Source organism: Durio zibethinus, chromosome 26, assembly GCF_047325235.1.
Source record: "Durio zibethinus cultivar Kanyao isolate XHJ-2024 chromosome 26, ASM4732523v1, whole genome shotgun sequence".
NCBI classification, from domain to species: domain Eukaryota; kingdom Viridiplantae; phylum Streptophyta; class Magnoliopsida; order Malvales; family Malvaceae; genus Durio; species Durio zibethinus.
The window spans coordinates 11,797,501-11,810,332 of NC_143187.1; the positions used below are offsets into that span (position 1 = coordinate 11,797,501).

General features: G+C 33.3%; 2 protein-coding genes across 3 annotated transcripts in view; both read left to right on the forward strand.

Moving 5' to 3' along the window:
* LOC111318802 (uncharacterized) overlaps positions 1 to 255 on the forward strand; it is an 834-nt gene extending 579 nt beyond the window's left edge. The window contains exon 1 of the mRNA XM_022921669.2: positions 1 to 255. This exon is cut by the window's left edge and continues 579 nt beyond it. Within this exon, the coding sequence (XP_022777404.1) occupies positions 1 to 52 (52 nt within the window). The 3' untranslated portion in view covers positions 53 to 255.
* Positions 256 to 4,646: 4,391 nt separating this feature from the next.
* LOC111318803 (homeobox-leucine zipper protein PROTODERMAL FACTOR 2-like) lies at positions 4,647 to 10,343 on the forward strand. Of its 2 annotated transcripts, XM_022921670.2 has the most exons (12): positions 4,647 to 5,570; positions 6,135 to 6,400; positions 6,544 to 6,661; positions 6,814 to 7,002; positions 7,092 to 7,526; positions 7,621 to 7,722; positions 7,841 to 8,041; positions 8,186 to 8,360; positions 8,484 to 8,755; positions 9,214 to 9,309; positions 9,419 to 9,810; positions 9,918 to 10,343. In XM_022921670.2, exons 2-11 carry the CDS (start codon positions 6,180 to 6,182, stop codon positions 9,782 to 9,784), a joined length of 2,175 nt encoding a protein of 724 aa, XP_022777405.1. In that variant the 5' UTR covers positions 4,647 to 5,570; positions 6,135 to 6,179; the 3' UTR covers positions 9,785 to 9,810; positions 9,918 to 10,343. The 2 variants fall into 2 exon arrangements, with proteins under 2 accessions (XP_022777405.1, XP_089611475.1); XM_089755349.1 differs by lacking the exon at positions 4,647 to 5,570 and having other exon boundaries at positions 6,047 to 6,400.
* The last annotated feature ends 2,489 nt before the right edge of the window (positions 10,344 to 12,832 follow it).

Sequence of the window (12,832 nt, forward strand, 5' to 3'; positions counted from 1 at the left end):
GGTTCAAAACCAGACCGCTTATTCTGTTTGCAAAATCAAAACAAGGTTATAATTACTGCCGGGGGAACTTTTTAGTTCGTACAAACCGGATACATTTATTCTGCAAGAATTAATACAAGAGACCACAGTTGTTGATTCATCAAAATAGTTGTCATTGGTAATAAAGGAAGTTGGTGTGTTGCTTCAATAATCTTTATTAAGCTATACTTGAGTATTGATTGAAGTATGGTGAAACATTTATTTTGAACAATTATTATCATTCAACCTCCAAACTGGCCCATTTAAATTCTTCCCTACTTTGTAGGGATTGAGCTACCAAGGACTTTTACTGAAAAGGAAGTTGAATAACAATATGGTAACATATGTGATGCACCAGTACTACTGTTAAACAATGGAATTTCGTTGAATTATTCACGATCCGATCCAATTGCATAAACGTGAATTTTCAAAGGATTTTGGAGCCAAGTATGAAATATGGTTTGAGCATATTCTCAAATTGGTAAAGAATCATTAATTTATCTCATTACCAGAACCAAAGGTTTGGTCGAAAGAGCTCTGGTGAAGCTAATCAATGGAGGTCGAGGGAGATAATAAATGGAAATTTCAGGGTAGGGTAGTATGGACATTGAAAACTCAGACTACTTTTTGTTTTCGTCAATAAATATCCTGCAGTGCTAGCTCACCAATCGCGTTTTTGAACCTTTCATTTCTTTCTTTTTCTCTACCCAACATTTAAGAAAATGAGTTTGAATATGACTACATGAGCCTGATTCGTTCATTTTGGCATGATATATAGTTTGAAAACAATGGTTCTCCTTTCTGATGATGGTACGTTGATAAAAAGGGAAACATGTCACGAAAGGTCAAAATCCCCCCACACACACCCCAGCCAGGGTTCACTGTACTTGATCAATTCCATTGATTTCATCGTCAAAATCACTTTGCTGTGAGATTTGTCATAGTAGAAGGTTGAAAACTAGAATGGGATAATGAACAGAGCGTCAGATATAGTTGGCGAAGCATCAAATTAATCATGGAAACATAAAGGTACCTATATATGAATCTAGTAACCTTCTTATACATTTGACGATGATAGAGTGAACTTTTAAAATGGTTCCAAAAGAGAATTAAGTTCATAGTTTAAAAAAAAAAGCCTTCTTACATGTCTAATTAGCTAGGAACACGGAGCAGCAACTAGCGTTAGCCCTTTCATTGCATCTTACCTTGATTCAGTACTTTGCATGTGATTAATCAGTTTCGACACATAAAATAAGGCACGGACTCATTTCAGACAGTGTATTAATGATAGGAATGAGGGTGGCCACATGGAATTAAATTTATCATTATATGGCTGAAATTGTTTGTTTTATCCATTGGAGTGGGCATGAAATCTAGAATTAATGATTTGATAAAAACTTCAAATAAGGTCATTGTTATTGAAAACTAATGAATGGTTCTTCCGCTTAAAAAAGAAGAGGCTGGTCTTCAAGATGGGGCACATTTGAAGCCAGATATGTGAAGGGAGGGAGACAATGCTACATTCTAGATATCTTATAATGTGCGTGGTTGCTAAAGATTATAGCTATGTCATCACTTTACCATTCTATGATCAATATATATACGTAATAAATATATTAGACTTTGCTTTCAATATTTGAGGGAATAGAAGGTATATCTATAATTCTTGAAAGTGATATATCAAAACAATTTGAAAGAATAATAATAATATTGGTTTTCATGTGGTTTGATTATGATCACCAAAAGAATAAGAGGTTGAGTGAGGGGAAATTATAAGTGCGCAAGCCCACCCACACATACAAGATAAATGTCATGTTCCCCACAGACTGTATATCTTTTGCAATTTTCTAAGATGTTGATTTTTGATAGCCATGGCCTTGACCTTTGAGGAACCCCTCATGCAAAATTGCAAAAATCCCCGAAGCTAGCTAGTTAATATATTGTGGGTCATATAATAACTAATAGGAAATTTAGGTAGACGCAACTATAAGATTAATATCATATAGTGATGAATTAACCAATAAGACGTTTTAATTTGAGATATATTAATTTGAGTGGTTCGTTGACTTATCATTTCATTTTTCATGGCTAACCATAATTGAAAAAGATCAATTACCAAGTCAATTTTCCATAATGTCTCTTCTTGCATGCCCTCAAAAGAAAATATTAATTACAAATCTTGTTTCGCTTTTCGCCCCTATTTTTTTTAATCTTCGTGGACAAAAATGCAAGTGAACAACTACCCAAACATAAAATTAAACAAAATCTTGGGTATATAGTTGAACATCTAAGGAGAAATGACACTTACACTGTTTCATAGCCGTTGGTTTTCCCTTATATAATCCCCTTTCATTGTCAATGATACACTTTGGTTATTATATCTTACACATTCTGAATTCACAAGCCTAATGGTAAAATGATGATTGACAATATAGTAACAACCCTTTACTTTTCTCTTGTCAATGATACACTGCATCGATTCTTGTTTTTTCTTCGGTCACATCTTAGTTAAAGCAGGACAATAAGTTGGTTATTATATCTTACACATTCTGAATTCACAAGCCTAATGGTAAAATGATGATTGACAATATAGTAAAAACCCTTTACTTTTCTCTTGTACCGTTGTCTATGCATGTGTTCGTACTTTTTCAAGCAAATAAAAAACTTCACTTTACCGTTAGATTAGGTCATGATCATATATATCATTAGCATGGATAACTGTTTTGAAGTTGACATGTATACATTAAATTTTACATTATTTCTGAAAGTTAAATATGATAAATTATATGTATTCCGCTGATGAGACGTTATTAAACTATTTAAATTGAATTTTTTTTATTTGTCTTTATATTTTCTTTATTGGTCGTTTAGCTAAAATCAAACATATTTATTTCTATGCGTGTATAGCATGATGGCGAAAATGACTTTTTCAGATGCAAAAAAAAAACAAAAAAACAAAAAAAGCCAATTCACAGATGTGAATTAATTTAACGATATATATGATTACATATGTGTATAAGAAAGAGACAGAGAAATAAGTTTCCTCGAAATTATACGAATTGCACCATAGATTTTGGCAGGCAAATGCAAGGGAAGCATGACAGAAGTAAACAGTGCTTCTGCATATGCAAAGGCAGAGCCTGTATCCTTCAGTCATAGTACATTTAATGGAAGATTCAGAGGGATGGGAAAGAGAAAATTGTAGATAGCCTCAGTTAGGAACAAAAACTTAAAAGGATGTAGCCATATTGTACATTAGTTGGTAGGTTACATAATATGAAGGTGTCGGTCATTAAAAGCAAGTTTTTGTGAAAAAGAGCAGCCCGGATTATTTTGACTTTTGTTTGATATAAAACTAGCATATAAAATCAATTAAGAAAGGCTTCTTAAATCAATGATTTTTTGTTTGATAATATGAACCAACAAGGATGAGAGAACTGTCACAGTTGGACCGTACTAGATTGATCCAAAAATTCAGTTTTCATTAGTTAATAATGTAGAGCCAAAAAGGCCAATCCAATCTAAATTCCACTGTCAAAACCATACTTAAATGCATTTAGAGTAAAACTTAATTAATTATATGTTAGCCCCACGAAATATATGGATTCATCATGTGAAATTAAGGGTTTATGAGAGAAATATTTTTCATTTGTACATATATTTCAAGAGGAAAATTGTTCTCGAATGAGTTATTTAAGCACGCGAGCAGTTAAAAATGATACATTGGATGTTTATATAATACTCTTGTATTTTTTGAGAATCTTATTTTGCTAAACAATAATTATACTTTACATATAAATTAATCTATAATTGTTAAATTTATTAATTAGGACATCTTCGTTTGTTTTCTATATTTAAGGGAAAGTGATATATATATTGTGTAGCCTTCAGTTTCTTTTGTCCTAATCTATAATTTTTTTTTTTTTTGGTATAAAGAAAATTGCAATTGTCAGTATTAAATAATTTTTATTTAAAGAAAAAATTAATAAAAATATTAGTGGATACAGTTACATCCAAGAGGGGAAGTATATATACCTTAATTATATTTTACATTTATTTTCCCCCAAAAAAAAAATTACACCAGCATCATCATGGACTGCTCTATATATATCATTATTGATCCTCATTTCTTTAGGATTTTTATCCCAGCTTATAAAATTTTCTTGCTACTAAGATTTCTTTTTTGGACAAAAAATGAAATTTATTTCATCTCCCTTCTACCAGCAGCTATAGTTTGCACTTTGCAGGATACTTTGTTTTTTCCTTTTTAAATGTCCAAAATTAGAAGTTCATTATTTTATCTATTTTGAAATTTACGGTATTTCTTTCTTTATTTTTTTTTCTAATTAGCTTTTATTTAACAAAATTATTGTTCAAAAAGCTATCAATGTGGAAGCAGTGTGACAGTGAAAAGCTAGTTGAGAGCTTGAAGCCAAGAAGTAGTGATTCATCTCACCACAGTAGTCTTGCAAGTAAATTTAAACAAAGGGAGGGGATTGGGAAGATGCTTTTCTCCTTCTATTTCTGAAATTTTCTCGCGCTTGCAATTAAACCTGTCACCCTCCATAAATGCTATTGCAACCTCTCAATACTCTCTGCAATAACTCCTTAGCTGCCACGTTCTCTCCACCTGTTTCTCTTCTCTCTCCATTTGCCTCACCCTTTCTTCAAACTTCTAACCCCTCTCTCTCTCTCTCTCTCTCTTGATTTTATCTCCTCTTTTGCCTCGTTCTGATATCTCTGCCTTTTCGTTTTCCATTTTTTTTCCCTCTCTTTCACAAGGTAGGTCTCTGCCATAACCACTCCTCTTAACCCCAGAAGTGGTTTTTCGGGTGACCCTAAACTCTTAAAAACCCACTCTAAACCTCCTTTCATTAATCTTTTGGTTTGACCCCCAAAGCCTAGTTGCCTGTAACAAGTCTTAACTCTCAAACCTATTTCTTTACCTGGACCATTTTGCTACTGCAGCATATCTAAGTTTATGAAACCTTTTATTTATCTTCTAACTGAAGCTAGTTTTTATTTATATTTTCTCTTTTGAAGAGAATTTTCCGTTGTTATATTTTGCTGAGAAAGAGAGAGTACAGAAAGGGTTTAATAGGGTACAGTAGTATCTTAGTTGAGCGTTACAATCTTTGGTTTTGGGGGTTTTTGAATACTGGTGAGTCAAAGGGGTTTGTCACATTGTCAACTCTGCTATTTTGTTTTTCTATATCCAGTCTTTTGGTATGTAAGGCTGAAGACTTGATGGTAGACTAAAACCGTATATAGTCCTTTCTGTTCTGTTGCAACTTGGAATAATGCCATTAGCCTAGCCCAGAGAAAACCAGAGAATATATTAAAATCAACCCAAAAACCTCCAATATAGGTATCCGAATCCAAAAACCTAACAAGCAAGAGACAAATGTGTAGTACTGCTGGTTAGGTTTTTAAAGGTCATCAGCTACCTATGTCTCCCAAGATGATGTTTCCAGTGACCGACTTCCCACAACGTTTAAGACAAGAAAATTGTTGCTCTAATCTCTCAGTCCCCTTCGCCAACAATCTATAAGGTAATCTTCTTTCCTGATTTATGCTTCCTTCTTTTTCTCCTAGTTTCATTTTTTCCATGGATAGCTTTTGTCACAATTTAGGCTACGCTTTTGATGAATTCTTCATTTTTATCTTCATAGTATATGCTACCTTCTAATTTATTGTATTATATTATATACCCTTTTTTTTGTAAAATTAAATAACTTAATTATTCCCTTAAACAACTAACCTACTTATATTCTAGTAAGTGGTTTAATTAAATAAATGGTTTTTTTTTTATAGCTTAACTATTAAGATATTTGAAGGAAAATCCTTCTCGATAAACGAGCTTAAAACTTTTTCTTAGAAAGAGAGAGACCCTAAAAAGTTTCTACGCTTCCATTTTTTTTTTTATTACATACGCTTCCATTTATCATTCACTGGTTTTGACTTTCTTTATCTTCGTTCGTCACTACTTTGCACTAGCTTTTTGTTTTTCTTCGTTTATTATTGCTTTTAACTGTCCTACAGTAAGTTTCTTTCTCTGTCCCTCCACCCCCCCCGGCCTTTAGTTCGTCAGCTTGACTTGTATGTTCTCTTGGCAGAACCCAAAAAACTCTATAGCATCTTCATTTGAGCAATTTGTAGACATGTTTAGCCCAGACCTATTTGAGAGTCCCCATATCTTCGACATGACCCATAAGACCTCTGAAAGTGAACTAATGGAGAAGATCAGGGACGATTATTATGAGACGAAATCAGGTACGGAAAACACGGATGCTCCCTCGGGAGATGATCAGGATCCTAACCAGCGCACCAAAAAGAAGCGTTACCACCGCCATACCCAGCGTCAAATACAGGAGATGGAAGCGTAAGTCTTTTTCTCTTACTATGTCTAGTATGCTATTAGGTGTCTATATACAAGAAATTATAGATGAGAGTGAGAGACAGATTAAAAGCTCGTTCTTCTTTGGAGGTTTGATTCTTTTGGGTTTTTGAAACTTTGTTTCTCAGATTTTTTAAAGAGTGTCCTCACCCAGATGATAAGCAAAGGAAGGAGCTGAGCCGTGAGCTAGGGTTAGAACCTCTACAAGTCAAGTTTTGGTTCCAAAACAAGCGCACCCAAATGAAGGTATACTTCCATATAGAGTGCAAATCAGGCTCCAATATGCTTTTTATAAGTATTTATAGTACTTATATTCTATGCAAGTTTTTAATCTATGTATTAAGCATTTTATATGCAGCACTTCCTAGCTTAACTGCTAAACTTCACCTTCATTACAGGCCCAACATGAACGCCATGAAAATGCTATATTGAAGGCTGAGAATGAAAAACTCCGTGCTGAGAACAATCGGTACAAGGAAGCTCTTAGCAATGCTACATGCCCCAATTGTGGGGGCCCAGCGGCTCTCGGGGAGATGTCATTTGATGAGCAGCATTTGAGAATAGAAAATGCCCGGTTAAGGGAAGAGGTGATTGGAAAATATTACACACGTTCATTATTATTGTTATTTTACTTAGTTTGTGATGGTTATTCAATTTTTATGTTCTTCTGTTACAGATTGATAGGATATCTGGAATAGCTGCTAAATATGTCGGCAAGCCTTTGACTTCCTTTCCTCACCTTTCTTCTCATTTACATTCTCGTTCTCTTGGTCTTGGAACTAGCAATTTTGGGACACAATCAGGGTTTGTAGGAGAGATGTATGGTGGTGATCTTCTGAGGTCTGTCTCTGGGCCTACAGAGGCAGATAAGCCCATGATTGTTGAGCTTGCTGTTGCGGCAATGGAGGAACTAATCAGAATGGCGCAATCTGGGGAACCTTTGTGGGTTTCTGGGGAGAATTCTACAAATGTGTTGAATGAAGATGAATACTTGAGAACTTTCCCTAGAGGAATTGGACCAAAACCTTTAGGATTGAGATCTGAAGCTTCAAGGGAATCTACTGTTGTCATTATGAATCATGTCAACCTAGTTGAGATTCTCATGGATGTGGTAGGATTTTCTTTTGAAGTTTAATTTGGATCTATTGTCTAAATAATTAGTTCCACGTCCCCATTTATTTCTGATTTTAATAATTGGTTTTCAGAATCAATGGTCAAGTGTGTTTTGCGGAATTGTTTCAAGGGCTATGACTCTAGAAGTCCTATCAACTGGAGTAGCAGGAAACTACAATGGAGCCTTGCAAGTGGTACTAATTAGAATTTGAATATGTTTCTCTTTTCAAAACCATACCTTCAATCTAATAATTTTATTATACACGAAATTATTTCATCATGAAATAATTTTGTCATCTCCTTCATTTTCAGATGACAGCTGAGTTTCAAGTCCCTTCGCCACTTGTACCAACTCGGGAAAATTATTTCGTGAGGTATTGTAAGCAGCACACTGACGGAACTTGGGCAGTAGTTGATGTTTCCTTGGATAATTTACGCCCTAGTCCAATGTCCAAGTGTAGAAGAAGGCCGTCAGGTTGTTTGATCCAAGAATTGCCAAATGGATACTCAAAGGTAAATTACTCTTTATTTTAACATAGATATGTTTGCAGCACTGTAATTGGCCTAAACTCTTTAGATTATATTCCCCTGTTCATTCCCTGTCTATATCAGGCAAAATCTTCATCTAATCATGTCATGTTTTCATGATACTTGCAGGTTATATGGGTTGAGCATGTCGAAGTGGATGATAGAGCTGTCCACAACATATACAGACCATTAGTTAATTCTGGTCTAGCTTTCGGAGCAAAACGTTGGGTGGCTACATTAGATCGACAGTGTGAACGTCTTGCAAGTACAATGGCCAGTAACATTCCTGCTGGGGATCTATGCGGTAAAAGCATATAAATTAACCCCTTTCTTTATTCCCCTTGAGAAACCTTTTAGAAATGATAAATATCAAGTGCAGTGCACTTCATCTTTCTATTACGTTACCATTCGGATTCTTGTTCTGCAGTTATAACTAGCCCAGAAGGGAGGAAGAGTATGTTGAAGTTGGCAGAGAGGATGGTGACTAGCTTCTGTACCGGCGTTGGTGCTTCGACTGCCCATGCTTGGACAACTTTGTCAGCAACAGGTTCTGATGATGTGAGGGTAATGACCAGAAAGAGTATGGATGATCCAGGCAGGCCTCCTGGTATTGTATTAAGTGCTGCAACTTCCTTCTGGATCCCAGTTCCACTAAAGAGGGTTTTTGATTTCCTCCGGGATGAGAACTCTCGAAGTGAGGTAACAAACATTATCATGAAGCTTTCAATTATGCATTTGCACTGTTGCTTCTATCACCACATGTAGCAGCAGCAAAGAAAAAGGGATCAGATCGTACTAAAGTTGCTCGCTTGTTAGATAAAAGGAGGGATGAACTTGGGAGAATTCAATCATTTTGTCAACCACTTTTTTTTTTTTTTGGGGGATAATTGAAAAAGTTTTTCAATATTTTTTCAACATCATTGATTCGAATTAAAGATCAATCATCATAAATCACACTTAACACATGTTTTCTTATGCTAGTCATGCATTGCAATATTTTCTCCACATTGCCACAACAATGGTGCATTGTTGTGTATAGCTGCTATAAGATAATTTTAGTGAACCATGAAATTAATTCCAAGATTTTTAACATACATCTAGCATTTTCTTCTGTTAGAATATTATACTAATTTGCACTTTTTAACTTGAATTTCTAGTGGGATATTCTTTCGAATGGTGGTCTAGTTCAAGAAATGGCTCACATAGCCAATGGTCGTGATCCAGGCAATTGTGTCTCCTTACTGCGCGTAAATGTATGTTGGCAAGTTGGAAATGTGCTTTAGATCTTTAATTGGTAACCCTATCTCAATGACAATCATCCATTAAACTAACATTTCCAATTGTAAACTAATGTAAATGTAGAGTGCAAATTCTAGCCAGAGCAACATGTTGATACTACAAGAGAGCTGCAGTGATGCTACAGGGTCCTATGTGATTTATGCCCCAGTTGATATTGGTGCTATGAACGTGGTCTTAAGTGGTGGGGATCCGGATTATGTCGCTCTACTGCCATCAGGTTTTGCAATTCTTCCTGATGGTCCAGGACTTAATGGAGGAGGAATTCTAGAAATCGGTTCTGGTGGCTCTCTCCTTACTGTTGCATTCCAGATTTTAGTTGATTCAGTTCCAACGGCAAAACTCTCTCTTGGATCAGTGGCTACTGTCAATAGTCTAATTAAATGCACAGTTGAAAGGATCAAGGCTGCGGTCATATGTGATAATGCTTGACCAGATATCAAAAGGGTTATTATATGGTGAGCAATGCAACTTAATTTCTTTACTATTTTCGGAGTTTGGAATCTATCCCATTTCACAATGGTTTTCTCACCCTCCTCTAAACCTATTTTTTTATGTGTTGCAGCCCGAACAAGAGGAGGAAGGGAAGAGAAAAGAAATGGTGTTTGCGTCAAATCATAACGAAGAAGTCAAGAACGCACCTTTTCATGCCTCGTGGTGTTTGTACTAAGAAGGAAAATCACCACCTGCAAGGTTAATAGGTTCGGGTATTGACTTTGCCAAACACAAATGATCAAAGTTAACTCAGGTCTAATATTATATATGTTAGAAGAACCGAAAACTCACCATTTTGTGACCTTAGTGCTAAGTCTAAGACTGAGAGTTTACTGTAGGGGTTATCTTAAATTGTCTAATTTCTTTAATTTCCTTCTTTGGGTTTCATGTGTTTTTGTTGAAGCATTAGTTGGACTCATACTTCATTAACAGACATTTCCTTCTGCCTTATGTTTTGCTAGATTTGAAATTAATGAATAACTGTTGCCTTTTGCTACTTTGTCTTTTGCAGCCATTCACTGATCCTTTTCTTTCACCCTACTGTATTTGATAGGTGGAAAAGAAAATGGGGAGAAAGGAAAAGGTTGAAGAAAAGGGAAATTTTACTTTTAATAGTTGGACATCAATGGGACCTATAAATAGCTTTGGATACTCGTTACAATTCAAAAGATCATCATCATCATCATCATCCCTCTAATAATAATAGATGATTGGTTTGGGTTATCAAGAATTATTAACACAAGTAGTAGTTTTTGTTATAAAAGGATTGGTTTGGGCTATGAGAGTGCAAATGCCTGATTAATTACCTTAAAGTAGGAAGCGGTTTCCTTTCAAATTTCTTTTGCAATATTCTTCTGTTTTTCATCTCTGCCTACTCAAAAAGTAAAGGAAACAATTAACTTCCTTATTCGCGAGCAAAGAAATGACATTTGAATTAAGTGTAAAACAGAGGTTGAAAAGAAAAATGAAAAGAGGGTTTGCATCAACAACAAAAGAGGTTTGATTTGAATTATATACTTTCGAATCTAAGTCTAAATTAATTGTGGCACTTGGAGATTGCGAGTTCAAAAAAAACTTAGATGCATAATGTTTTTTTCGATCAAATAAGTAGTAGAGTATGAGAATTTAAGAGTAGATTAGCAACTTAAAAAAAAAAAAGTCCAACTTAATTGCGAAGAATTGAGAGTCATTGAAGCAATTGGGTGTTTCTGTCCCAATAGTTATTCACCTTAGGTGTTGGCTACATCACTGGACAAATATTGCAGCTACTTCTTAAGAAGACAATTGAGCATAGGCAGAATTGATTTCTTCACTGCTTTTTGTTTTTAATTTTTCATTTCAACTTCATGTCACCTGTATATATCTGTGGACCAAAAGTGGTTGAAACTAATTAATATATATATATATATATATAAGTATGAGTTCTAAAAATATTAAAAGTAATTGATTAAAATATTCATAATAAAATTTTTTATAAATTTTAATTTAAGTAATTTTTCTTTTTTGTCTTGTTAAACTCTTATTGAGACGCAAAGTATTAGTTAATGTAAAACAAAAATAAATAAATAAATAAAATGATGTAATGTTGAATGAAATCCAATAAGAAAAATAATAAGAATTTTGGGGCAGAAAATCGAAAATACTTTGAATTGATTACTGTGATGCATACATGATATGTTTCATCTATCGTTTGGATAACATAAGTAGAATGAGAAAGACTAAGTGCATAGGAAAATAGACAGAAGACAATTAAAAAGAATGGAACCGGGGACACTGGATCCTAAAGGAGTGAAACTTTGCATTTGATAGTGTGTAATCATGTATGTTTTCACATATTATAACTGCATTAATGAATTTTATATAGGCTAAAATATTAAAAAAAAAACCATTGAACTTTATTATTTTTATCTAGATAAAATCTTATATTTTATTATATATAAATAAGTTCTTATTCTTTTGTTTGTATTCCAATAAACCCTTATTTCAAATAAAAAATCGATTTATGTTAAGGGTTTAATTATATATAAATTAAAAGTTATAACTTATTTAGATACAAATTATAAATTTAAAATTTATTTAGGTGTAAATTAAAGATCGATGACTAATTTGGATGCAATAAAATATAAGAGTTTATCTAAATAAAGTAATAAAATTCATGAGCTTTTTATTATGTTAGCCATTTTAATTTATTGGGTTAAGGAAATTTTGGATTGTTTTAGATTTAAGTTATTTCGAATTTGAATTATTTTGGCTAAAGTATTAAACAAAGCCATTGAACTTTATTATTTTTATTTAGATAAAATCTTATATTTTTATTATATATAAATAAGTTCTTATTATTTTATTTGTATTCAAATAAACATTTATTTCAAATAAAAGATCGATTTATATTAAGGGTTTATTTAGATATAAATTAAAAGTTATAGCTTATTTGGATACAATTTATAAGTTTAAAATTTATTTAAGTGAAAATTAAAGATCGATGATTAATCTGAATACAATAAAATATAAGAGTTTATTTAAGTAAAATAATAAAATTCATAAGCTTTTTATTATGTTGGCCATTTTAATTTAATGGGTTAAGGAAAATTTGGATTGTTTTATATCTAAGTTATTTTGAATTTGAATTATTTTGAGTTCAAGTCATTTGAACTTTGAGCTTTTTAGGTTTGACATTAAGATTTTTTGAGATCGAGTCATTAGGTTTTGATTATTTAGAATCTAAATTGTTGCTCTTTAAATTAAATCAATTTTATTTTGGATCATTTCTTTTCAGTAGTACAAATTTAGATTATTTCAAATTTTGATTAATTAGGGTTTGGATTATTTTGGATTTGGTTTATTGATTTTTTTTGGTCAAATCAAGTTGGGTTGGATAGGATTTTCAGGTTCATATCAACATTGATATCTAATTCTAGATATCTTATGTATGTGTTTAACCTTTGATTCATCTTAAGTCCAGGTCTCCTCTCCTCCTGTAAGAAT